At 39.4% G+C, this 27,279-nt stretch overlaps 1 protein-coding gene across 1 annotated transcript in view; it reads right to left on the reverse strand.

The window, feature by feature from the left end:
* LOC308340515 (integrin alpha-V) overlaps window positions 1-13,154 on the reverse strand; it is a 104,223-nt gene extending 91,069 nt beyond the window's left edge. The window contains exons 1-2 of the mRNA XM_080799748.1: window positions 12,650-13,154; window positions 1,874-2,001 (exon numbers count right to left, since the gene is read on the reverse strand). Of these exons, the coding sequence (XP_080655874.1) occupies window positions 1,874-2,001; window positions 12,650-12,834 (313 nt within the window). The 5' untranslated portion in view covers window positions 12,835-13,154. The remainder of the gene's footprint in view (window positions 1-1,873; window positions 2,002-12,649) is intronic.
* Between the last annotated feature and the right edge of the window lie 14,125 nt (window positions 13,155-27,279).

The raw sequence follows: 27,279 nt of genomic DNA on the forward strand, positions 1-27,279 counted from the left end.
GATCAGGATGTCAAATGGAACAATCTACATCATGACTCCTGTTTCACTAATATAATTCCCAGAACTACTGTATTTTAGAACTAGCAGGAAACGATATGGAAAAGAAAAAAAATCAGTTATCTTCAGGCTTACCTTAAAATACTCTATCAAAGCCCAGCAAATCTGAAGTGCTAAAAAAATTTTGTAAAACTATTTTACCAGAATGATGTCATATTACTTCTTTAAAGATTCTCTACGTTTTCACAAATGTAGATAAATATACTAATACATATGTTTACAGGATTATATATATTTTCTTTCATAGATATAAATTAAAACTCAACTTATTTCTTCTCATCTTCCTTATGTGATTTTTCTCCTCTCCACCACAATCCTGACTGATACAGAAATTTATCCCTGTAGATAAGATTTTAATGTTATCCAAACCATAATGTATAATTCCCCCAGTAAATTTGGGGTAAGAAGAATTTTTTTTAAGTCAACCAAATCTACTTGAATATAAAAGACTCCACCACTGGTTTTGGTAGTACAACTCAAGGCTTAGAATATTTCAAAATTAGGGAGTTGATCTACAATTGTTGGTGAGGCATTCTTCAATTTTGCTGACAGAAAAAAGGACAGAAAGCTTTGCTCCCTCTTCTTAGAAGAGGTACAAAAACGGGACGCCTGGGTGGCTCAGTTGGTTAAGCGGCTGCCTTCGGCTCAGGTCATGATTCCAGCGTCCTGGGATCGAGTCCCACATCGGGCTCTCTGCTCAGCAGGAAGCCTGCTTCCTCCCTTCTCTCTCTGCCTGCCTCTCTGCCTACTTGCGATCTGTCAAATAAATAAATAAAATCTTTAAAAAAAAAAAAAAAAGAAGAGGTACAAAAACATTTTAATAGATTTTCCCCAGATTTCTACAGACTATCAATTTGAAATTGAAGACATCCAAAATAATGAAAACACAATGTATTGTTAAGGCTTTTATATACCACAAAATTGTAAGAAAAAATAATACATCTTTAGTGTTCATGTAACTTTCTCTGGGGATGTGAGTTGCTTATATACATTGTTTTATTAAGTAGTTACACTTAAAGTAAGTTCTTTCAAAAATTAAATAATATTAAAACATACCAAATGAGTGGAATGAAGGGCTTCAGGACTGCTGTCCCCCTATTCCTGAATGCACCACTTTGGCATATGGATTATTTTGAGCTGACGACACTTGAGATCCTGCCGGCTCAAAAGACTACTTTTGTCCCCTTAACCACAGAGAAGAAGCTAAATTGAGAGTCTTTCCCAGAGTAATTACTAACAGAGATAAATTTTAGCTGAGTGACCCATCTGTATGGTAGGGCAAACATCTAATTATCAAACATCTGCTCTTTTTTTTTTTTTAAGATTTTATTTATTTATTTGAGAGAGGGAGAGAGCATGAGCATGAGCAGGGGGGAGGGGATGAAGGAGAGGGGAAAGCAGACTCCCTGCTCAGCAGGGAGCCCAAACAGGGCTAGATCCCAGGACCCTGAGATCATGACCTGAGCCGAAGGCAGAGCTTAACAGACTGAGCCACCCAGGTACCCCAAACATCTGCTTTTCTTACCACTCCATGAATGCATTCCTTTCTTCTGAAATCCCAGTCCCCTACTCCCTCTCTCCTTAGTTTAGAATGACATATATACCTCATTTTGCCTATCTTTGGAATTTCCATGTCTCCATGGTTTCCTGGTACTTCTCATTCTCTCCTGTTAATCTGTCTCATATCAATTTGATTCTTAGTCCAGCTAGAAGGACCTTTAGAGGAGACAAGCATTCTTGCTCCCCAACAGGAGGGAAGGGAAGAGGGGGAAAAATATCAAATAATAAGAAAAGGGACCACTGCTTCAACCTTTACCTGTTGCATCAAATTCAATTGGTTGGCACCCTCGGTGAGAAGACCAGTCACACTTCAGGACTTGTCCTCCTTCCACAATCCCAGGCTGGGTAGTGTTTGCTTTGGGTGCTCCCACCAGAAGAAACATCCTGCAAAAATACAAAAGGGAAGAAAGGATTTTAAATGGAACAAAGCATAAACAATAACTTATAATTTAGGAAGAAAAAATCATTCTCTTGCCATTATCCCAATTTTTTAAGAAGCATTCACTGAGAGCATAATCAATCTCCTAGATTCGTTTGGTGTTCTTACATACATTTATTATTTAACATAGTTTACTCATCCTAATAACACATTATAAGGCAGTTTCAGGGTTACATCTCATTTAAAAATGTGTGTTGCTCAAACTTTACCTTTAAATATAGAAAATTTATCATATGTCAATTACATGTCAAAAACGCTGTGAAAAATGTATGCTGGCTAGAGTCTGGATGTTTCATCTTGATTTTTTGGTATTCTATTTTGTCTTTTGGGAGGGTTTTGTTTGTCTGTGTCCGTGGTCAGCCACAGACGTTCTACATCTTGAATGCTAAACAAAAAAACATATATATAAATTATTCTAAAGTATGGCAGTTCTATGGGGTGCCTGGGTGGGTCAGTCAGTTAAGCCTCTGCCTTCAGCTCACATCATGATCCCAGGGTCCTGGGATGAGCCCCACATTGGGCACTCTCCTCAACAGGAGCCTGTTTCTCCCTCTCCCTCTGTCTACTACCTCCCCCGCTTGTACTTTCTCTTTCTGTCAAACAAATACATAAAATCTTTTTAAAAGTATGGCAATTCTAAATATTATTAATATTTTCCTTTATGGAAAACTTGTTTCAGAACTGTTGTATTTTAAGTGCCAAACAGATTCCTCTTTTCAGAGGACTGATCTAATCAATCCCTGGCCAAAGAATAGGATCAGTACACAATTTCTTATCTGGATAAAATGAGCAGAAGACAAAATAATCAGGAATTAAGTTTTTAAGCAAAAGAGACTTTTTCTTTAGTTTTTTTCCTATTCATTCAGAAAAAGAAATGGCCTGAGTGTCTGCTCTACACAAAGCACAGTGCTGGGCACTGGAGGCACCAAGGTGAAAAACACAACCTTGGTTCCTGCTCTCGGAACAGACAAAGAGAACCTAACCAAAAAAATTAGTCATGGTTACAAGTGCTGTGAAGGAAACCAACAGTTGGCTGAGACAGATTATTTGGAAACAAGGAGAGGAAACCTTCTTTAAAGGAAAGTGATTATCTTCACGGAATGAAAGAGAAAGACTTCCTTTAGATAGTGAGTCTAAGGAAGTTTCTGTGAAGAATGAAGAGAGACCTCATTTAGATATGCAAGAACCTCACTTAGCAAGGAAACTTATTTCTAAATAAACTGAGATTAGAAGGTCACCAAGTAGTGTTTGTGTGTCAGCAGTGGGAGGCAGGGGGAGAAAGGGAGAATTCGGGAATGGAGTGGTGAATGAAGTAGAATTAAGGAAGTGAAGTGGTAGATGGCAGCACCCCCCCACCCCTCCCACCCCCGCAAGGGACAAAGACCCTAGGATAGAAAGAGCTTAGTCTCCAAGAGTTTCAAGGAAAGAGGTGTGGCTGAGGCAAGAGAGCAAGCTAAGAGTGACAGAAGATAAAGGCGGGGAGCTTGGCCAGAGCTAAACCAAGCAGGGCTATTCAGCCAGGATAAAACTTTGGATTTTATCATACGATCCATGTGAAGACTCGGAATTTTTTTTTTAAGCAAAAGAATGACACAATCTAATAAAGAAAACTAAATCTGGCACCTTCTGGGGATAGGAGTAAGCAGGGAGGGGAGCAAAATGGAACAAGGAAAGCAAGAGACTTTTAGCAGCTGAGAGATGATAGTGACCTAGACTGGAAGGGTGGGTGGAGAAAGGGATGGGTGGGCAGACTTGGGAAATATCTGAGGGCAGAATGAACAGGGATCGCTGGTGGCTTGAAAATGGAGAAAGGGAAATTTTTAAAAAGTCACTTAGGTTTCCTTCAGGACTGCATGAATGGGAGAACCATTTACTGCACACACAAAAAAGCTTCAAGAATAGGGAAGCAAAAGGCAGATTAAGTATTCATAGGAAAACCAAGAATTCAGTTGTCAATGTTAGTCTGAAACATCTGTGAGGCACCTAATTGCTAGTCAAAAGCTCTGAATGGAGTTTTGCCTTAGAGTTAATGTACTAAGAATGTCAACTTAGAATAGACAGGTTCACGAAGAGAGGAGCTTTAGAGAGAAGCAGACCATAGAGCAAGCTCTGAGGAGCATGGGCATATTACGAGTCAGGTAGAAAAAGAGCAAAGAGTAAAAGAGAATGAGAAGAAACTGATTGAAGTAGAAAAGAAAACAGGTTATAGTTATACACAGAAGGCCCTGAATAAATGCTATCACCATTATTTCATTTCCTTATTAAACAGTCACTTAACTTCTAGCAAAGAAAATATTTAAATGCCTTTCACTTTTTTGTAAAGTTATGAACAAACCTACATTTTAATATGGAATGTACTCATTTTAACTTTTATTTACAAATTTCAATTTCATTTCTTGTGGGTGGCATTTGCTAAATCTTACTTAAACTAGTCAAGAGCTGGCTGCATGAATAGATGGGTTACAGAAATCCTGCTTTCTGATATTTATCTTAAAACTCCATACTCAAAATAAAGGCAAAACTCCCAACCCAACCACACCCTGTTTAATAAAGCTTTATGCAGTCATATTTGGCATCAGTAAAACGTTAATGTTGGCTCCTTCTCATCAGAGCCAACTGAGTTTTCATTCAACAGGAGAAAAAAAAAAAATAAGGCTATGAGTAAGAGAGCCCTTACCCCCCATGAATAAGAGAGCACTAAGCATCGCCATACCCACCTTTACTGCAGCAGAGCTGGTTAACAGCTAAATTACATATATACATATGAAATTTTCTATTTCAACAGGTCAAAAATTTGGCTACAAAAATCATAAAACTTCCCCCATTCATCTGGATGAAATGATTTTTGAGTGCATGACAGGGAAAAAGAGTATTTCATACAAGTGTACTTTTCAAGATCTAGACCTGAAAGACATAGGATCAATTCCTGCAAGAGTTCTAATAAGCATAATACAAGCACAGGTATGCGCATGATTTCAGTGCCCTGGATAACAGCCACGTTCCAGAAGAGGACAGAAAAGGTGCTCTCAGAATCCGCCTAGCAATCTACAAGCAAAACTCATTTCTGGAACACCATCATAGTGCATGTTACAGAATCTTCTGTAATTTTTTTCCAAAGCTATTCTTCCTACTTTATAATAAATCGCTTCCTTGAAAGTAGAAGGCTCTAATTTATCTATGCATCTGCCACATAACCAGCACTTAAGAAAAGTTTTTGACTTTTTAAAACTTTTTTGAAGATTTTATTTATTTATTTGAGACAGAGAACATGATGGGGGTGGGGGGAGGCGCCGAGGGAGAAGGAGAACCAGGCTCCCCACTGAGCAGGGTGACTGATACAGGGCTCAATGCCAGGACCCTGAGATCATGATCTGAGGTGAAGGTAGATGCTTAACCAAATGAGTAACCCAGGTGCCCCAAGAAAAGTTTTTTTTAATTGACAGGTAAGTAGCAAGTAAATTGGATAGTTACAGGTTTCAATCTTAAAATAGCCATGTATAAACAGGCCATTTCCACTCTCACCAACCCCTTTAGAATGCAGAAATCATCCTCTATTAAACATCCAATTATTTAAATTACCCTTAAAATAATTTATGTAACATATCTCTTCTTAATCTTGGATTTCAGATACTTTCTTTACTTGGGCACTGTAAGACAGAGAGAGGGCTGAGAAGTTACTAGTGGACGTGGGCTTCAGCAAAGACAGAAAAGGGACACAGTAGGACAGTTCTGAATGAAAACTGCACTCCATTGGCAGCACAAAGCTTACCTTCCTTGGATAAGACCAGGAACAAGGCTGCTGCTTTTCATCAGACCATTTGCACATCGAAAGCATGAAATGATAGTAATTAGAGGTACTAAATGGCTGTTCACCAGGTTTTCCTAAGCTTACCTTCATGTGCAGTCTTGCACATTGGTGAAATGCCACAGAAATGGTAGGATAATATAAAAGGAATGTGTGAGCATTATCAATTTGCAAATGCTGTGTTAATGGGGGGAAAAAAGCTGAGGAATAAAAGTGCTTTGTCCAAAGTGTCAACATGATATTTAAGTTACTTTTAAAGAGTATTACAGAAAGTTCATAAACTTTCTGTAATAAATGGAAAATGGAAAGATGGAAAAAGTAAACTACCTTAGACAAATGTTAAGTCCTAAGAGGGAGTTGTATAGAAGAAAAATTAAATATTGGTAGAGAATAGGGTATAGGATAATTTTTTAAAAAAGGATTATTTGAGAAAATTAAGGAATATAAAAGCAACACATATTACAGAAAACAAAAGCCTGTTGTGTATCTGGAGGGTAAATTTTATGTCATACATATTTTTCTGCCACAATAGTGGAATAGCCTGTTAATGAAATGCTTTCTAAAAATTAACTAATCATTACTTTAAGTTTATCTAAGAATTAATGTCTACAACAGCTTAGGATAAGGGAAGTGACAGCACTGAGAAAATTTTGCAATATAAGCAACACTGTCTGATAGTCTGATACTATAGGTATCAGCCAATATAAATAGGTATCACCCAATATAAATTAATTTAGAAAGTCACTTCTAAATCTTTCAAAAAATTTCTGAATGTGGATAGTAGACAACAGAAAAATCTGAAAGCATCATAAAAGTACAAAATGATGGCACTGGAATTAAAAACAATTAATAAAACACTCTCTAATAAAATAAGAAATACAATAGTTAAAATCTGTTTTCAAAAGGACTTTTTTTTCCCTATTTCCTCAAAGAACTAGTAATTAACTTACATGCAAGATCTCAATAGAAGAAAAGGAAGTAGAGTACCAAACAGGGTACTTGCAACATTTCCTGACAATGGTGATGAGTTGGGGAAGATACAAGGGGTTAGTTGAGGCTAACAAGAGATTTCGCTGCTTAGCAGCAAAAATCTGAAGCGAAGCAACTTAGTTTCATATGCCTGCAGCCTTCTCCTGGAAGAAGAGGGAAGAAAGGTAGAGAAGTGGTAGGGAGAAGAAAAAAAGGAGAGATGGGGAGGGAGAAGGAAGAGGAAGTGAGAGAAACAAGAGGACGAGAGAAACCAGCCAGGAGGATGCCCTTGGGATGCACTTCCTATCCAAAATGTACTTTAAGGGCAGCTGCTTCAGGGAATGTGACCTTCAGTACCAAGGAGAGGCAACCAGCCAAACAATGACAAGTACATTTTTTAAACCCTCCAAATGAACTAAGTTATTTGGCTGCTTTCAGCACTGACTTCTCCAAGATAAAGCATGTTTAATATAGTTGGCTGACTCTGGGCTGACCAATGAATGAGGCTTCAACAAAAGCAACTGTATAAAAATTATCATCTGCATATATAGAAAAATGTGTATAAAATAGCATGAATATTTTTTCAGAGCTGTAACTCCAGTCTCAGATTTACTTTTCATTAAAAAAAAAAAAAATGCTACAGAGTCAACATTTATATGATGTAAAACAGCACAGTAACTGTAAATTCTATGCACTTTCCATTTTCTCTTATAAGGTCTTATAAATCCAGGGTCTTAATCAAGAGAAATCAACATAGAGTTTGGTTTTTAAATAACAAAGCTGTAGTCTATATATTATTTATAATAGGAATAAAGAACCGGGGCGCCTGGGTGGCTCAGTGGGTTAAGCCTCTGCCTTCAGCTCGGGTCATGGTCTCAGGGTCCTGGGATCGAGCCCTACATCGGGCCCTCTGCTCAGCAGGGAGCCTGCTTCCCCCTCTCTCTCTGCCTGCCTCTCTGCCTACTTGTGATCTCTGTCAAATAAATGAATAAAATCTTGGGAAAAAAAAAAGGAATAAAGAACCAAAATAGCCAGATCCATACTAAGCTCACAAAAATGAGCAGGTATCACCTTGTAAGGGGTTATGAAGATGGTTACAACGCTGAGGGGGAGAAATGGCGCATGAGCATTGAGAAGGACACGTGGATTGTGACAGACTGAAAGGGTTTTCATCCAAGTAAAGCAGTCTGGACTTCCACTGCTGAGGAAATTTTAGTAGAATACCAGATCAAAAAGACACTTCAGAAAGATAAAACTATTAGGAAAAAGTAAGATCGAAGAGCCAAATGATGGGCAAAGTGATGAGGATCTGAGTGCCACAGACCACACTTTGGACTGTGCTGAAATAAGGAGGCTGAAGTCAAAATGGAAGGCAGAGATGAATTCAAGAAACATTAACAACCAAGAATTTCTAGGACCTTCTGTCTGGTGACTAATCACTGACTAATATTAGGGGAGTACAAGAAGAGAGACAAAGAAAAATAGAAAATGAGAGGGAGGAATATGAAATTATTTCCAGGGCAACAAGAGAAGATGATGGCACCATTAATAGAAACAAAGGTGCAACTGACCCCATTTGGTGAAAGAGATCATTTTTAGTTGAGGTAAGACGGGCTAGTCAAGGAGAAATGATCCACAAGCTGTTGGAGTATGAAGGTGGAGCTCTATTTTTAAGTCCAAGATGCTGCCAGAGCAGCAGTTTTATTTTAAAAGCTCTCCAGGTGCTACAAACAGGAAGTTAGATGGAGAACTACAGAATGTTCTGCAAGACCTGTGCTGAGGGCATACTCACCCTCACCTATCCTCGGGGTCATAGGAACATGAAGTGACAGTAAATATGCTTCGTTAGTGTTTTTGTTCTTGAGTATCTAATTATTTATTCAAGACAGAGTGCAAGTGCACGGAGGGGCAGTGGGAAGTGGAGGTGAGAAGCAGACTCCCCTCCGCGCCAGGAGACTGACTGGGGCCTGGATCTCAGATCCCACCACCCTGAGATCATGACCTGAAATCAAGATGCTGATATTTAACTGACTGGGCCACCCAGGGGCCCCAGGATTCATTAGTGTTAAACAGAGAAAAGGGCAAGAATTTTAATCCAGTGTTGCTCATTACAGCATTATTTAAAACAAATACAGATGTAAAACGAGAACTGTTTAACTTCTATTTGAAGAATAAGGAAGAAAATCATCCAATTACTTTCTTCTCAAAAATTTAAATTTGAATAGGAAAACTAAATGAAATTTGAATATCATACACTGTCTTTTGATCCCACCTTGCCCTCTCCCCCACACCAATCCACCCTAACAAATAAAGACTGAAAAGTGGAGGTACCTGCGTGGCTCAGCCAGTTAAGCATGTGCCTTCAGCTCAGGTCACAAATGATCAAAGGCTCCTGGGATCAAGCCCCACATGCTGAGCAGGGAGCATGCTTCTCCTTCTCCCCCGCCACACTCTCAAGTAAATAAATTTTAAAATCTTAAAAAAAAAAAAAATGACTGAAAACCCTTCTGGCCTCAGTGTCCTCATTCATAAGAATGAGTTTATCCACTTCCCTATTTCCCCTGGTGGTTTGTGCTATATAGAGAGAAGTGAGAAATCATATGTACGTAAGTAAAGTGCTTTATAATTTATAAAATAGACTAACCAATATAAGATCATTATTACAATTAAACCTGGGGTACAATTTGTAATTTTTTCAATTATTCCCCATAGGATAAATGTGACTTTACTCCATGGCCGATATATGATCCTTAAATTTTACGTAAGTTTGGCAATTTAGTCACTGTATATTAATGCATACAAGAAAAAAATTATAGAATGCTAACTCTTCATTTTTCAGAATTTTTAAAACACAATTCTTACGACTTTTCACTTTAAACCTAGGACTCATTACTGGGGGGATTTTTTTGAGGTGTCCCCTTAATATTTTTCCTTAGTAATTTATTTTTCCTTTTCTTTAATAAACAGTGATTCATTACTTTTCACATAAATATGGAAATAATTCAATACCAATTTTTTATAACAACAAAGTAAAACCTAAGATAATTGCTGTGGGTACTTTTTTTTTTTAAGATTTTATTTTATTTTTATTAATGTTAGAGTGTGACAGAGGGAGCACTCGAGGGGGCAGAGAGTTGGGCCAGGGAAAGAGGGAGAGTTGGAATCCAAGCTGACTCTGGTGCTGAGGGAACAGCGCAGAGTCTGATACAGGACTCAATCTCAAGACCCTGAGGATCACTACAGGAGTAGAAAGCTACAGTTTGGGTGCTCAACTGACTGAGCCACCCAGGAGCCCCCCCCACCCCCACCCCGCGCCCACCACCGCTGTAGGTATTTAGACACGGAAAGAAACCAGAAGGGACAGGAGAAGACTTCATTACTGTTGCTTCCTCATTAATCCAGGCATTCTTCCTTCAGAAGAAAGGAATCTTTAATTAGCAAACATTTTTTTATTATGTGGGTATTTTTTCTTTTAGAAGTTTATAATCATACCAAATAACAACAACAATAAACACAGCTGCTAATACAAATGGCATCCTCATATACCTTGGATTCCAATGCTTGTTAAATTTAAAGGCATCTTTTACAAAAATAAGCATAATTTTACTTTAATCTTTGTTAAATCTGAAAGCTCAGTAACTAGAAATCTGTTTCTATGTATTATGGGTTTTTTTTTTAAATCTCAAGATTGATGTCTATTTTTTAAGGTAGGCTACATCTAGACCTCACCTGTCTATCAGTTATAAAGTCACTGATGAAGACTTCAAAATATTATATGAAACCAAACCAAGTTCAATTTTACCTTACCATTCATTGTAGGCCGGCATGAGAAGTCATGTAACCTGTGGGTTCATAATATATTCAATGACTATAATGATTAATCAAAGATTAGCCATCCAGCCTTGTAATCAAAAATAGTAAAAACTCAAGCCAACCATTCAATATTACTACATTTTCCATAGTAACAACACTTAAAGTTTATCATCTTGTCATTTTCTTTACACTAGTAAACTCAGAAGGTTGCCAGAAAATTACTCCCACCTTTTGCAAAACATTCCAACTATAAAGTATTTAAGTGCTAACTCTTGCTAATTTTAAAGTATCAACTCTTGACAGGTCTTTTCAAAACTATTAGAATTTCTGTACAAATTAAATCTAAAAGAGCACCGCTAAGAACTAAAATCTGTACCATAAGGCCCCTGGGTGGCTGAGTGGGTTAAGCCTCTGCCTTCAGCTCAGGTCATGATCTCAGGGTCCTGGAATCGAGCCCCGCATCGGGCTCTCTGCTTGGCAGGGAGCCTGCTTCCTCCTCTCTCTCTGCCTGCCTCTCTGCCTACTTGTGATCTCTCTTTGTCAAATAAATAAATAAAATCTTAAATAAAATAAAATCTGTACCATAAAGGCACACATTTAAAAATACCTGGAAACAAAAAACCTTTTAAATAACAGGTAAGACTGGCAAAATGATTAAATTAAATGAGAAAATAGAAAATGTTATCCAAGTTAACGATTATTTTTTATCATTCTGGAAGATCTGTGCTCAACAAAAAGCACTGAAACTGGAGACAACAAACAAAACTGAGTTCATGACATAAAATGTCTAGTTTCCACTAACTGCTTCCAACTAACTTACTGCTGCAAAGGTTTTCATCAAAATGAATGATAATCAACACTCGCACTACTAAGAAGAAATCCTGCTGAATGTTATAACAGTCATGAAATAATATTTAGATCAAACTCAAATTAGGCACGAATGAGTTGGAAAAATGGTCCTATCCGAGTACTGACCATCAAAATTATCCCCTCTCTCCCCCACTTCAAAAATAGTATCTTCATTATAGAAGGGAGGGAAATGGTGCAATTTCTAAGAGCTTGCAAAGAGTCCTAAGGATAGTTTTGCTTCTTGAAAACAAGATTTAAACATCATAAGACATCTAGTGAACATTTATTAAATAAGTACTTCTAACGCTAATATGGGGGGGTGAGGTGGTGACAATGAGGTCATCGTTTGGTAAAGTCAGAGACAACTTTGAATCCAAGAATGACATTAACTCTTGTTAACAAATCCTGAGGGCCTCTGAAACGCGAAACACTGGCAATTTGAAAACATAACTGAATTGTTAAATACTGCAGTATTCAAATGACCGGGAGTGAATGAAAACTCAGCAAACACCCTTGTTCTTTCTGAACAATGACCTAAATAATGAATCACTATAAAAAGAACACAGGACACATTCAATTCATCTGTTCACTCTCACATGTGCAAAGGTCTGTCAGTACCGGAGATAAGACACAATGAATTTACTACGACAGTCTGGTCATTTTAGTCATCAGAAAGTCTGTAAAAGGAGTAAATGAGAAACAGACGGAAAGTGTGGGGGAGGGCTTGCGCAGGGAGAGCGAAAGGGGCTGGAGTTCAAGTCCGTGAAACGGACAGAGGACGGGGAAGGAGAACTGGTACCCGAGAAAAAGAAGTTCGGAAATGGGACCATCCGAGTCCGGGACACCCGCCGAGGCGGCGCGGGGTCCGGCGGGACCAGCCTTTGTTGCTTTCCACCTCCCCCGAATCTGAAGCACAAGTCTGCCTCAAAGCTGTTCCTCTGGGGAGAAGAGTGGGGGAACTGAGGAGACGGGTGGGGGCCGCGGGGGTTCACGTCCCCCAGATATTTCATCCCCCCAGAAGCTAACCCCCCGGTGGGGGGGTACAGACAGACGGACAGACGCCGGGATCCCTCCCGGAGACTCTCCCTCGGGAAACGCAGGGTGGGTGCGCGCGGTGGGGGAGGGGGTTGATTCCCCTTCCCAGGGCGGCCACTTACGAAGACGCGCTGGGCACGAAGAAATCCACCGCGAAGCCGAAGTAACTTCCCTCGGGGCCGGAGTATTCGGCAGGACTGTCCACGTCGAGGTTGAAGGCGCCGCAAAGAGGCAGCAGGAATCCGGGAAGAAGGAACAGGAGGCGGCGAGGGCGAAGGCGCAGTCGCTGCCGCGGCGGAGAAGGCATCGCCGAAGTGCGCGCGGGGCGCCGAGGCCGGAGCCGCGGCCACCCCTCCCGGAGCGCACGGTGTCCGCGGCCCGCCGCCGCCTTCACACGCCGAAACTTGCCCGTCACTCGCTCGGCGGCGAGTCCCGGACACCGCCGGAGGAAGCAAGAGGGCTGAGCTGCCGAGCTGCCCAGCGGCCGCCCGGGAAGTGGGGCGCAGGGCGCGCGGGGCGGGGACGGCAGCGGCGGCGGCCCCTCGCCTCCCTTCAGCTCGGCCGCCCAGCGCCTCGGCTCAGGCTGGGGACTCCGCGGGTGAGCGCCTCACCCCCCAGCTTGAGCGCGGTGGCGGGCGGGGTGGGGAGGCGGGGAAGGGGGAGGGGCCGGCCCCGGAGGCCGGGCCGCCGCGCCGGAGGAAGTGGGGGAGGAGAGTCGTCCTGCGACCGGGGAGAGCTGAGCGCACTTCCGTGCGCGTTGTCGCCGCCCGTGCCGGGAGTGAGGTGCCTGCGCCGAAGCCCCGGTCCTTCAGAGTCCCCGGCAGCGCTAGCGCTGTGGAACGAGGGCCTGAGACCCAGCTCAAAGGGGACAGTGGTGGACGAAGGGCTGGCCGAGCATCCCAACCCCCCCACGTCCAAGGGCACCCCACACTCCCCGGTCCCGCCGAGAACTCCCCTGCGACTTTTGTTTAGAGACGGGGAAAGCTTTATTCGCCTCTCCGTTCCTGCTTCTTAAAACCCTGGCAGGCTCTCACAAACGAAACTCTATAATTAACGGTCGTTTTCCTCCCCCCACTCTCCCATACACACTGAACTTAATTATAAACTTCCAGAATGCTAGCACAGCCTCTTCCAGGCGAATTGTGTTAAAGGTGACCTGGAAGGATTGGCAAGGCAAAGAATCGGCAGTAACAGTTTTAAATCAAGTAGGACTAGTCGAAACCTTAAGTTTATTAGCTGACGTGAGATTTCAAATAACTCTCATTGAATTAAGACATTTGAGTAGAAATATTATTTTAGAGTTGGAGGAAGGAATGTGCACATTTGAAGTAAGGCCTCTCTGGACATGTTGCTTTTGATGTGTTTCGTGACGTCCAGGTTCCTGACAGTAGGATTGAGAGACCAGGGCAGGAACCCTGATCTCTGTCTTTATAGTCTGTAGTTCTACCACATTGCCAAGCAGAGTGAGCGATCAATAAAACGTTGAATGGACATGAAATGATGGGTAAACTTTGCCCAGGGACCTGACTCCTATACTGTGTATCATGTGCTGAAGAATTTGGTGAACAAGATAAGAGAGTATAAATGCATTGTATAGACCTTAAAAACTTACAAGTACTAGAACAGTAATTGTGGATCATTTTCCCAAAGTAGCTATTAAAACTCAATCAATCACAATGCACATTAATCTCATAGCTTTTAATTAATCCTGTGAAGGAATATGTATATAAGGAGAAATGAAATGGCTAGTTTGAATTTATAACACTTAATTGGATTATATATAGAGATTCTTAAATTTGTCTAAAAAATATGCAGCAAAACCTTGGCCATGTTTCACAGACCATGGCCCAGCACTTGTCTAAAGGAAATTACCATGTGAGACAGATGATCCTACACAAATACACAAAAATACAAATGCACCTTTCTCCTGTGTTCCAGATGCACCAAAGAGGCATAAACTCAAAGGGGTTTTTATTCCCTAAAAGCCTGAAAACGAATCCTCTTGGAAATCCATCCAGACTGGAAAGGCAGAAGAGTGTGGAGGTTTAAACTTGGCTGGAACGGGTAAGCCCTCCCACTCCCCAACTTCTGATCCAGGGCAGAGATCCAACAGAGATCCAGCACATCAGGGGAAGGGAGGAAAAACATCAGGAAAAGGAAGAATCCAAAGCAATGGCAACACCTGTGTGCCCACCAAAATTGAGTAAACTCGGGGCGCCTGCGTGGCTCAGTGGGTTAAAGCCTCTGCCTTCGGCTCAGGTCATGATCTCAGGGTCCTGGGATTGAGCCCCACATTGAGCCCCGCATGGAGCCACCCCTCCCCCCAATCGGGCTCTCTGCTCAGCAGGAAGCCTGCTTCCTCCTCTCTCTCTCTCTCTCTCTCTGCCTACCTCTCTGCTTACTTGTGATCTATCAAATAAATAAATAAAATCTTTTTTTTTTAATTGAGTAAACTCAGGACCTCATTTCTATTAGGAGACAATGAATCAGACTAACCCAATACCTTAAGGCACTCTGGGTTATAAATGTAGGCATCTTGGAGCGCCTGGGTGACTCAGTTGGTTGGGTGACCGGTTTCAGCTCAGGTCATGATCCCAGGGTCCTGGGATAGAGCCCTGCATTGGGTTCCCTGCTCAGCAGGGAGTCTGCTTCTCCCTCTCCCTCTGCCCTATCCTTCCCCTCTAATGCACGGGCAAGTGTGCATGCTCATGCGTGCTCTCTCTCTCTCTCTTTCTCAAATAAATAAATGCAAGCTTTTTTTTTTTTTAATCAGAGTAGTCATGCTTGAGCAGTCACCTACCAAGCACCTTGCAAATTGAGGGAATTTATTACAGTACGTATCAATTCAGCCAGCACTTATTCAGGATCCACAATGTGCTAAGGTACTATGTGCATGGGAGAGGGGGAAGCATATTTTATTCTATGAAAGAAAACATGTGCCTCTCCCCCAGTCCAATGACACTACTCTTTAACTGCATTATAATAATTCCCAACTTAAATGCACTGGATAATAATATATCTACATTAAGTATAATTTCCTCTTACAGAGGAAATAAAATATTAGATAGTAAAAAAGAATTTTGACTTCAAATTTTACCCTCTACCAATGCTGTCCTTTAATTAGAAGTTTGATTCCACTGGCTTCTGTAAATTCAAAAGCCTGAGTGAGTTCAATTCCAGAATTCATTCAGTACTAGTTCTGTAACCCTGGGCACATTCTGTGCCTCAGTTTTCTTATCTGTAAAATGGGAAGGATGATAGTACCTACCCATAGAATTGAACAGTACTTGTTGGCAATACTTTTACTACTATTAGTAGTTTAGTATAGTAGTAATAGTATATTTGTATGACACTAAATTTTTATTATTACACTCTCTTAGTTCTCCTAATACCTATCCAACAGTTCCTTCAATAACCATAATCAAACTAGGACTACACTTGGCTTTGTCTCTGCCCCACAAAAGCACAGTCCTGTTATTCCAAAATAATGTAAGAGAAATTTCAAATTTTTCTCTCTCAACATCAAGGTGGATTCAGGTCATAACTTATGGTAACCCTCTGCAAACCCCTTTTTGCTAGTCTCCATTACTCTATGGCTTAAATCCACTAAACTCAATCCTCCAGTGTTGCCGTTGCTTTTGTTGCTTTTTTTGTCTGACTCTCTCTAGCTTCTCCTCTCCCAGTTATGATTAATGAGGAAGATTTACTTGGCCCCTCAGGCTTCATCCCCACCCCCACCCCCAGTGCTGCCTTTTCCTATCTGAAAAGATAAGAAATGATTCCCAGCCAGCACCAGGTGTTCCTTGGGTGGTTGGGAAAGGAAGGCAAGCAGAAAACTTGTTTGCTTTTGGGGTTTTGCTTCCTAATCTACACCATGTTAGGATTATCCAAGTCTTTGTCTTGATTTACTGCATTTCTTGTTCTACATAATCCCTGCACGATCTTACTCATCATGCACCACTTTCCACCTCTTACCACTTTCCACCTCACAAAGTAGCTTTAGCCATATTAAATTAATTACTTCCAGTTTCCCCACAAGAACATCTTGGTTCCACAGGGCTCTATCTTCCTGGAAAACATTGGCCTCCTCTTCAACCACTTCCCCCAGCCTTCTTCCTTCTGCCACAAACAAACTTACAGAAGGTCCTCTACTTAGCTATTTCCTCCTTTTCTTTCAAGACATATATCAGGCTACATCATGTCCTCCACGAAGCCTATAAAGAACCATGACTTACTGTTTTTGTTTCCCTTGCATTCAACACTGAGCCCAACAATGGAATTAATTCTACTGGCCAAAGATTAAATAATAACTAACAATTCTATTAAGTTTACTCATTATGTGCTGAGCACTGTGCTAAGCATTCTGATACATACTAAATCACTTATTAGTCATAAAATCCTATCACATAGGTTCTATTAGTAGCCCAAATATAAAGATGAAGAAACTGATTCTCTAGGAGATTGAATAATTTTTTCCAGCCATCACATATCCGTGTGGGCAAGGAAGGGAGCTAGTGATAATCTCCAAGGTCTTCCCCATGCCTGAGAACCTGGACCTTCAGTGACCTCCCCAGGCCAACTAGGGTGATTGTTCATAAACCCCATGAAATGAAGTCATCTGGTCACATTCATGTATCTTTCCTCTACACTAGGCAGAATAAAGATGCCCACCGAGGGTAAACTGGCTCAGATCCATAAACATTAGAAATTAAAAGGGGAAACTTGTTCATCCTCATTTATAGGTCTAATCCTCATCATAACATTTTCATAATAGCGGGAATCAGTTATTTGTTGCCTTTAGATCAGACACTCCTTCTATATACTAGCAAAAATCAGTTACAAATGTAACAGATATTTCCACGTTTTTCCCAGCATTTATCTAAATGCTGGGAAAAACGTGGAAATATCTTAGTTCTGCTGAAAGAAGGAGACAAAGATAACTAATCTTTTGAAGTTTCAAAAAATATGCAACTCTCTTCCTGTCTTGTTTTGTTTTTGTCTTTCAATGGGTTTAACTTATATAGATTATTGCTTAATCGAAATATTTGCTATCCAAGAAGCTTCTTTTGATTTTTTTACCCTGAGGACTAAATATGTTGATAAGCCAAAGCAAATATGTACTGTCTTTTCTAATTTGATGAATAAGTAACATTTCACCATCTGAATATTTCCTTGCTCACCAACAAGCTTTCAGTTTATTCATTTCCCCGGCTTTTAAAATGTTCATCTTTTCTTTTTAAAGATTATTTATTTATTTATTTGACAGACAGAGATCACAAGTAGGCAGAGAAAGGAAGGGAAGCAGGCTCCCTGCTGAGCAGAGAGCCTGATGCTGGGCTTGATCCCAGGACCCTGGGATCATGACCTGAGCCGAAGGCAGAGGCTTTAACCCACTGAGCCACCCAGGCGTGCCTCATCTTTTCTTTTTAATACCGTGAGACTTAATGGTAAAACCAAAATTACCATATTGATTACTTTTGTATAAAAATCCTAAAACAGTAACATGTATAAATGCAAATATGAAAAAATTAATAATATCACTACATAACCTCAAGTACAAAGAGAAAGTTAGTGAATGGATTAAGAAATTATACATAAAACACATTGTTTCCACTAAAGTCAAACTTACATTTTAAATAACCAGTCATGTTTCCTCCTGGGGATGTACAATTATTGACCACCTTCCTTATGGTCCTATTGCCGTTAAGACTCCTTTTTCCTTTTTCAATTTAAATTCAGTTAATTAACATACAGTGTGTTATTAGTTTCAGAGGTAGAGGTCAGAGATTCATCAGTCTTATATAATACCCAGTGCTCATTACAACCAATGCCCTCCTTAATGCCCATCACCCAGTTACCCCATCTCCCTACTCCCTATCCCTTCCAGCAACCCTCGGTTTTCTTCCTATGATTAAGAATCTCTTACGGTTTATCTACCTCTCTGATTTTGTCTTATTTTATTTTCTCTCCCTTCCACAATGGTCCTCTGTTTTGTTTCTTAAAGTCCACATATGAATGAGATAATATAATAATTGTCTTTCTCTGATTAACTTATTTTGCTTAGAATAATACCCTCTACATTTTTTTTGATGGCTGAGTAATATTCCATTGTGTATATATACACCACATCTTCTTTATGCATTCATCTGTTGATGGACATCTGGGCTCTTCCCATAGTTTGGCTATTGTGGACATTGCTGCTATGAACATTGGTGTGCAGGTGCCCCTTTGGAGCACTACATGTGTATCTTTGGAATAAACATCTAGTAGTTCAATTGTTGGGTTGTAGGGTAGCTCTATGTTCAACTGTTTTTAAGAGTGGTTGCACCAGCTTGCATTCCCACCAACAGTGTAGGAGGGTTCCCCTTTCTCCGCATCCTCACCAACATCTGTTATTTCTTGCCTTGTTCATTTTAGCCATTCTGATTGGCGTGAGGTGATATCTCATTGTGGTTTTGATTTGTATTTCCCTGATGCCAAGTGACACTGAACATTTCTTCATGTGTCTTAGCCATTTCTATGTCTTTTCTGGAGAAATGTCTGTTCATGCAGAAGAGTCTTTTTTCAAACAATCTTTCAGGGTTTGAATAAACTAAGATAGAAGATACAGTAGAAAACTGAGATCCAAAGCACCAAATCAGAAGTCACAACACAGAGTAACTTTAATACCTGTAAGTAGGAAAACAAGCACTTGGAATTCTGTGCCCAAAGGGAGCAGAACATGGTGGCCAGGAAGCTTTGGTAAGGTAAGTACCTGTGCAGGTCTCTTCAAGTCTTCCAAATGTGCCATGATCACCACTTCCTCTATTCCTGAAGCTCTTTTTTTTTTTTTTTCTTTTCTTTTTCTTTTTCAATCTGAAATATCTTCTTTCACCTGCTCTCCCGCCCCAATTCCACCCAAACTTCAGCATTTGGCCTAAGACTCAACTTTTCCAGGAAGCTTTACATAGCTTCAGTTTCTCCCTTCTCTTTAAAATGACTTGTATTTCCAAGTCTCACCCACTCACAACTTAGCATTTAATTATTCTTGTACTTATTTCCTGGTGTTTTTGACAGTATTTGAATAAAATTCTATTTAATATTAATTCTTGATGTTTTCAGACATCTAGTATTTTTTTCTAATAAAATTATCAGTTCCTTAAAAATAAGAGCCGTGTTTTCTCAATTTATATATTCTTCCACAATATTGAATACAGTGCTAAATTTATATTTCAAAAAATCACAAAGAACTTGTTAAAGCATTCTCTATAAAATTCCATGAGAGAACCAAACATGTTGATCTTCCCCACACATTTACTAAGGCATAACTGACAAATAAAATAGTATTAAACATGTTGATCCTACCCATCATGAAACGTTCAGTGCCAAGCACAGTTCTTAACTGAGTTGCAAGAAACCAAGAAGTATTTGCTGAAGGATAAATAAACAAATGTAAGAATAAAATAGCAAGACGGGACTGGAGGAGATTATGCTGAGTGAAATAAGTCAAGCAGAGAGTCAATTATCCTATGGTTTCACTTACTTGTGGAGCATAAGGAATAACATGGAGGACACTGAGAGATGGAGAGGAGAAGTGAGTTGGGGGAAATTGGAGGGGGAGACAAACCATGAGAGACTGTGGACTCTGAGAAACAAACTGAGGGTTTTGGAGGGGAGGGAGATGGGGGCTTGGGTGAGCCTGGTGGGGGGTATTATGGAGGGCACGTATTGCATGGAGCACTGGGTGTGGTGTATAAACAATGAATTTTGGAACACTGAAAAGAAATAAAATAAAATGGAAAAAAAAGGATAAAATAGCAATTGTCAACTTTATAAATTGAACACAGGAAGGCAATAACTCAATAAATATTCTTCTATAAATGAATGAATGAATATATTTTCAAGAAGTAGAAAAGTCCAAGAATATCTAATAAGTTCATTTTATAACCAGCAAAGAAATAGGATTAAACTACTAACTTTATCTAGAATAGTGCTTCCAAGATTTGTAGCTGTTTTTCATTCTTGGTTGCATTTTGGGATTAGGTCTTAGGGCTTATGAAGGAGGTAAAAATTAATCACAAATGACAAGAAATGCCCTCTGTATTCCTGGAGTTCTCTGCATCTCATTGTGAAAAACCACTGTGCTCTCAAAATAGGTATTTTCTTAAGTTTGCTTATTTAAGTAATGTCTACACCCAATGTGGGGCTCAAACACAACCCCAAGATTAAAAGTCTTATGCTCTTCCAACTGAGCCAACCAAGTACCCTGAGGCATTCTTTACTACAAGGATATGTCCGGTGATTTTCCAAATTTCCCTTCAAATAATCAACATGTTGTACAAATTTAAAAGGAAAATTATGTATGTTATTTTATTTAAACTAATTAAAGATTACAGCATTCTTTTATATTATAACTACCTAAGAGGATTTAATTTGTTTTAAAATCTTGGAAGTGTGGATGTGTGCTAAGACATCAACTACATTTCTCAGTATAGCACTTGTAATACCAAGAAATCCATGTTTGAAAAAAGGTAATGCTGTCTAAATTACTTTTCTATCACTAAGAAGTCAAAAGGCTCAGATAGAGCCTTAGATACAGAAACAAAGTGCTTGTCCTATATCCAGAATTAGCAAACACATTTTTAAAAATAATACATTGAATAAACAGAGTTTCAAAAGAACACTATGTTTTATTTATATCATGAGTTGTAAAAGGAATCATGGTATAATTTAAAATGCCTCTAGCACTTGATAAATGATTGCTAATACTTTCCTCCTACTAATCATTTTGTATAAATGTAGCCTTGCTGTTACTGGAGATTAAAACTCAAAACTTCTAATTCTTTGTTTCCTTCAGCTGAATGGTAAATATAAACAGTCATAATCAGAAGATCTTTAAGAACTACAGTCTACAGAGTTTTACATATATTTATTCTTTTCCTTGGAAAAAATGGCAAGTGTCACTAATGACAAAACACACCATTTTTATATCACATATGTATGTATGTCTACTATGTGTGTATAGTTCCTGAAATTCTTTTCCTTGGATACATGCTTTAATCCTACTATTATTTAGTAGTATGTCATCTAAATGATTATTGAAATATTTTTAGTAAGTAAAAATAAACTCCATATCTCTAAAAGACATAACTAAAACATATGTCTACAAAACAGAATTTTTCAGGAGAAATTTTAATATCAAGACCATAACAAGGTGATATTATTTTATCTATACAATACTATTAAAGTATGGTACTATGTAATACTATTAGAGTATCATATGCCAGTGGATGTTATTGATGTTATGTAACTTAGTATCCATTACATTGATATTCACTTTTCCACGCCCTATTATGTAAAGAGCTATGTAAATCTGATTTTTAACACAAAACATAAATTTATTCACATGACTATTGCATTATTTTCCTTTTGACTCACTCCATTTATACTGGTCTTATTAAAGAATATGTTAATCATTCACTTATTCATTAGATATTTATTATTAAGTGTCCCCTATAAGCATAACTGTGCAATTAGAGCTTGAATTACGAAGACAAATCAGATATGACACTTGCCAGGAACTTACGGTTTAATTAGACAAATACTTAGGTAAATAATATGAGCTTCGATTTATTAAGAGACATGTTTTACTATGTGCCAAGTGCTCTATTCAAATTCTGTATATGGATTATGCCCCTTCACAAAATACAATTACTGTATGTGGGTAATTTTACCCCATTTTACAGATGAGAACAGTAAGTGTAGTGATATTAAAATATGCTCCCTTTGGGAGAACCTGACAGGCTCAGCTGGTAAAGCATGCAACTCAAGATCTCAGGGTCATGAGTTTAATCCCCACATTGGGTGTGGAGCCTACTTTTAAAATAATTGTTTAAAATATACTCCCTTCAGTGTGTCTGGGAGACTCAATCAGCTGAGCATCTAGCTCTTAATCTCAGATCAGGTCATGGAGCCTGCTTGGGATTCTCTCTCTCCCACTGCACCCCCCTTGTGTGTACTCTCTCTCTTTATCAAATAAATAAATAAATAAATCTTAAAACTAAACTAAACTAAAATATGCTCCCTTCAAGACGTGGAGCAGAACTCCCCACCTCTTGAGTGCGGGCTGGAGTTCATGAATTGCTTGTCATGACTAGTATAAAGAAGTGACTGCACTTTCATTGCCTCGGTCATAAAAGGCACATGACTTTCTTTAGCCCTCTCTCTCAGTTGGAAAGCCAGATGCCATCTGGTAAGAACAAACAAGCTACCTAGGGAAAGGCCCACATGGTGAGAACGTGAGGGCTCCACCCAACAGCCACTTGAGTGGAATCCACAAAGTGGATTCTTCTTCCCCATCTGGCCTTCAGAGGATGACATCCCCTGACAATGTTTAAACTCAAGAGAGATCCTGAGTTAAGACATTATCCCTCTAAACTGTTCTTTAATTTCTGAGGCACAGAAACTGTGAAATAATCAATTATCTGTTGCTTTGAGCCAATATATTTTGGGGACAATTTGTTACTGGGTAACAGATAACTAACACAATGAGTTTAGAGAAGTTATACCATTTGTCATTAGGGTCACAGAGCAGGAAAGTGTTAAAGATGTCCCAGTCTATATAGCTAAAGTGACCATATAATTTATTGTCCAACAGGGACACTGTAGAGAGTAACAGAGATACTGATAATAAATATATGGTACAACAGCTATGTCCTGGAACTATCTAGGGAAACTGGGGCATAGGATCACTCTAATTACAGCCTATGTTCTTTACTGTTAGACTACTCTGTCTCCTGTATAATTAAGTATACACAGTGTGACCAGTTCAACACCAGAAGTAAAGTACAGGGAAAAGACAATCCATCTGGCCTACAGAGACTGCTAGCTACCTCCCCAATAGTCATTGTCCCCTTCTCGTTTGGTAACAAAATTCTTATATTCTGTGGTGGCAGTAATATGTCTAGCTGGAAAAAACAAAACCCCAAAACCCCTGCATTTCCCAGCACCCTTATAGATGCCCAGAAGATGTCAGTAGAAGTTGTTAGGTAGAGGGGCACCTTGGTGGCTCAGCTGGTTGAGTGTTGAGACTTGGTTTGGCTCTGGTCATGATCTCATGTATCCTGGGATCCAGTGCCATGTCGTCATTAGGCTCTGCACACAGCAGGGAGTCTGCTTGGAGATTTGCTCCCTCTTCCCAGCACCCTCCCACTGTTCTTTAAAGTAAATAAATAAATAAATAAATCATTAAAAAAAAAAGTTGTTCAGTAGACCTACTAGCCTCTTAGAGGAGGGCTAGCTTAACTATCAGGAGCCCTTTTTCCTTTTAATTTCTTTACAGTTGATGCCTGGGACATGGATGTGATGGCTGGAGCTACAGTAGTCTCTATGACAACATAAGGATGAATACATGGCAAAAGAGCTCAAGGTATAAGAATTACAGAGCAGAAAGTCTGGGTTTCTAATAACCATGAACCCATCATTCCTGTCTTGGGCAGTAAACATGCAGATTATATTCTATAGAGAAAGATATACTTCTCTCTGTTTAAGCAGATACTGCTAGCGTTTTCAGTTATACTTTAACTAACCTACGATATACCCACCTTAATTCCTCAACCAATAGATTTAAATTTGAGCACCAAACATCTGTATTTTTACCCTATTTGATATAAATGATTCTAGATATATTGACCATTCTTCCTCCTTTTAAAAGTACCTAAAACAGAAGCATTATCTGAGAGTTTTCTGAGAGAGAGAGAAAGAGAAAGTAGAGAGGGACAGAGGAAGAAGGAGAGAGAATCCTAAGCAGGCTCCAAGCTCAGTGTGGAGACCCACATGATGGGGCTTGATCTCATGACCCTGAGATCATGAAATGAGCCAAAACGCAGAGTTGGATGCTCAACCCACTGAGCCAACCAGGTGCCCCAACAGTTTTCTTGATTTTACAAATCAGTTCACTTTTTAGTGCCTAATGCAGGTTTACATGCTCTATGGAAGCTCTTTCAATTGTTGATTTCAATAAAACAAATATGAGTTAAGTTCTTATGAGCAATACTCTTAGATCAGCTGGTACCTTTACCAATTTTGTTCCTTCTAAATGATTCATTTGAGGGGTTTTCTAAGCTCTCCACTCTTACTTCCTCTAAAAACTTGAACACCAATTAAGGATTTCCACCTTTCAGTCATTATGGAAATGTGCCAGGGGATTTTCATGAAATGTTAAATATTTGGATTTAATAGGAAATGATTACATTCACTAAGAAGTTAGATACAGAGCTCTTAATCACATAATTGCATTAGGTCTAGCTCATAGAAACATAAAAGAATTAAATAAAAGGCTTGATGCATGTTCAGCATTGTTGTGAAGCCTAAAGGTATTTCTACAGGTTTTTTTCCCCTTTGAGTTTAAGAAAAAATAATTACTATTGTGGGGTTTGTTACATTAATGTTACCCTAGGGATAAATGAGATTCTTTAAGAAACTGGGGTATATTTTTTATTCCAGCTATTTCAGGTCAGTTAATCTATTTCAGTTTAGAATATCTTTATCATTAACAAAATTTTTAAACAGTTACTGTAGGGGCACCTGGGAGGTAAAAGTCAGCTAAGCATCCAGCTCTTGGTTTCAGCCCAGGCTTTGATCTCAGAGTCCTGAGATCAAGCCCCATGTCGGCTCTGTGCTCAGCTCAGAGTCTGCTGAAGACTCTCTCTCTCCCCCTCTGACCCTCCCCCACTCTCTCTCTATATATATAAAATAAATACTTCTTTAAAATATATATCTTTTAAAAAGTTACTGTAATAATACGCTCCCTATAGAGAATAAATATTTTCATACATCAAAAAAAAAAAAAAAAAAAAGAAACTCCAGGATAAGGCTATAGAAGAAATCTTCAAGGACAACCTAACAATTATGTCTGAACCAAAATGCAGTGGTTAATGACATTCATTAAAAATAATTTAAACTTGGGGTGCCTGGGTGGCTCAGTGGGTTAAGCCTCTGCCTTCAGCTCAAGTCATGATCCCAGGGTCTTCGGATCGAGCCCCGCATCAGGCTCTCTCCTTGGCAGGGAGCCTGCTTCCCCTTTTGCCTGCCTCTCTGCCTACTTGTGATCTCTGTCTGTCAAATAAATAAATAAAATCTTTAAAAAATAATAGTAATTTAAACTAAACTAATGACAGAGATGATTTGGTAGAGATATAATAGATCTGCGTTGTCTAATAGAACTTTGAGCAATGATGGAAATATTCTGTATCTATAGAGTCTCAAATACTTGTATTAGCCACACGTGGCTATGGAGCACTTGAAATGTGGCTGAGAAATTAAATTAAATTTCAAATTCTATTTAATTTCAAGAGCCATGTGTAGCTAATGGCTAGGCGGTATTCACACAGAGGTGAAAGAATCGGATTGGTTGGATTCTGAAGTCTCTTCCAACTTGATACTACCACGGCTACAAAAATGAATGGTTAAACTTCATTTCTTCCCTGTGTCTTTATTCTGCACCAAATTTTCCCTGTTTCTAATATCTAGAAGTAAATAATTCATTAATTTAGTCATCACAGAACTACATTGTGCCAAGTGTGATGGAAAAAAACCAAACTCTGTTCTGGCATTAACATTTCTAACCTTCCTGATTTTCGTTCTTACTGCCCTCATTAGCCCTTCCTTCCTGGGACACCTTTCTCATCTTCAGATGCAATGGCTAGGTAGCAGGGTATGGAGACCATACCTAAATGCTGGAATTTCCAGACTCACCAGAGATATCTGTGCTTGGATAGAGCAAAGCCACAGGAACTAATGGGTTCATGCAGAAGCACTAAGCGTTCTGACTCAGATTCAAGGTGATTTAAAGTAAATATGGCAATCACATCTGAGATATGTTCCTGGTGGGCTGGAATTCCCACTCTTGCCAGCATCTTTCCCAATGTTTCCCAAGATTCATGAAGGGGCTTCCGCCTACACAGAGTTCTCAATCTTGCTTGCATGTCACTTCTGCATCTGGTCTGTTCACTCAACTTCCACATACCCTCACTCCACCCAAACATGGAACATGGTCCCTTTTACATTGATTCCAAAAAGCAGCCTAAAAACAAGGTGGTCACATGCAACAGAATTCAGAAGAAAGTTTGAGGGTGATGGTGGATAGAGTAGGTTGCAGTGAATATTAGATTTGTTCTTTAAAGCCCTCAGCATTCCCTCCGTGGGAGCCCCTCCTGCGTGTGTCTCATTCTCAGACTCCTGACCTCCCATCGTGTTGTTTGCACCCACCTCCACCAGACACTCTCGGGCCCCCATCTCTTCCCTACGGGCCAAGGCCGTGTCTAAATCTTTCTCATTTCTATATCCTGAGCAATTGCATCTTCTTTGTTTTGCCCAATTTTTCAAACCGTGTTTGGGACTTACATTGTCAGATTCAATTTTCCAAGTAAAAAGCTAACTAAAAAATATCTTCTTACCTGAAAAAATATTCTGGCTCCAGGTTTTAAAATAAAATTTTCTCTTTTTCATATAACTATATATTACTCTAAAGTAATTTCAGAGAAGACTCGTCATAATATTAATAAAAAGTGTTGTGGGGACTGGAAGGCAGGGCTCTTGAGAAGCATTTATGTTTTCATTATATCATAGCCATAACCAGTGTGGGCTACATAAGATTCTGTAAACAGGTCTGAGAATCTCGCAACCTACTTACAATATCGTCTTCGATAGGAATTATTTCAAGAGCATTGGAAAATGGCATGACAAACATTTGGAAAACAAATCATATAAAAAT

This window comes from Martes martes (assembly GCF_963455335.1).
Source record: "Martes martes genome assembly, chromosome: 3".
Taxonomy (NCBI): Eukaryota; Metazoa; Chordata; class Mammalia; order Carnivora; family Mustelidae; genus Martes; species Martes martes.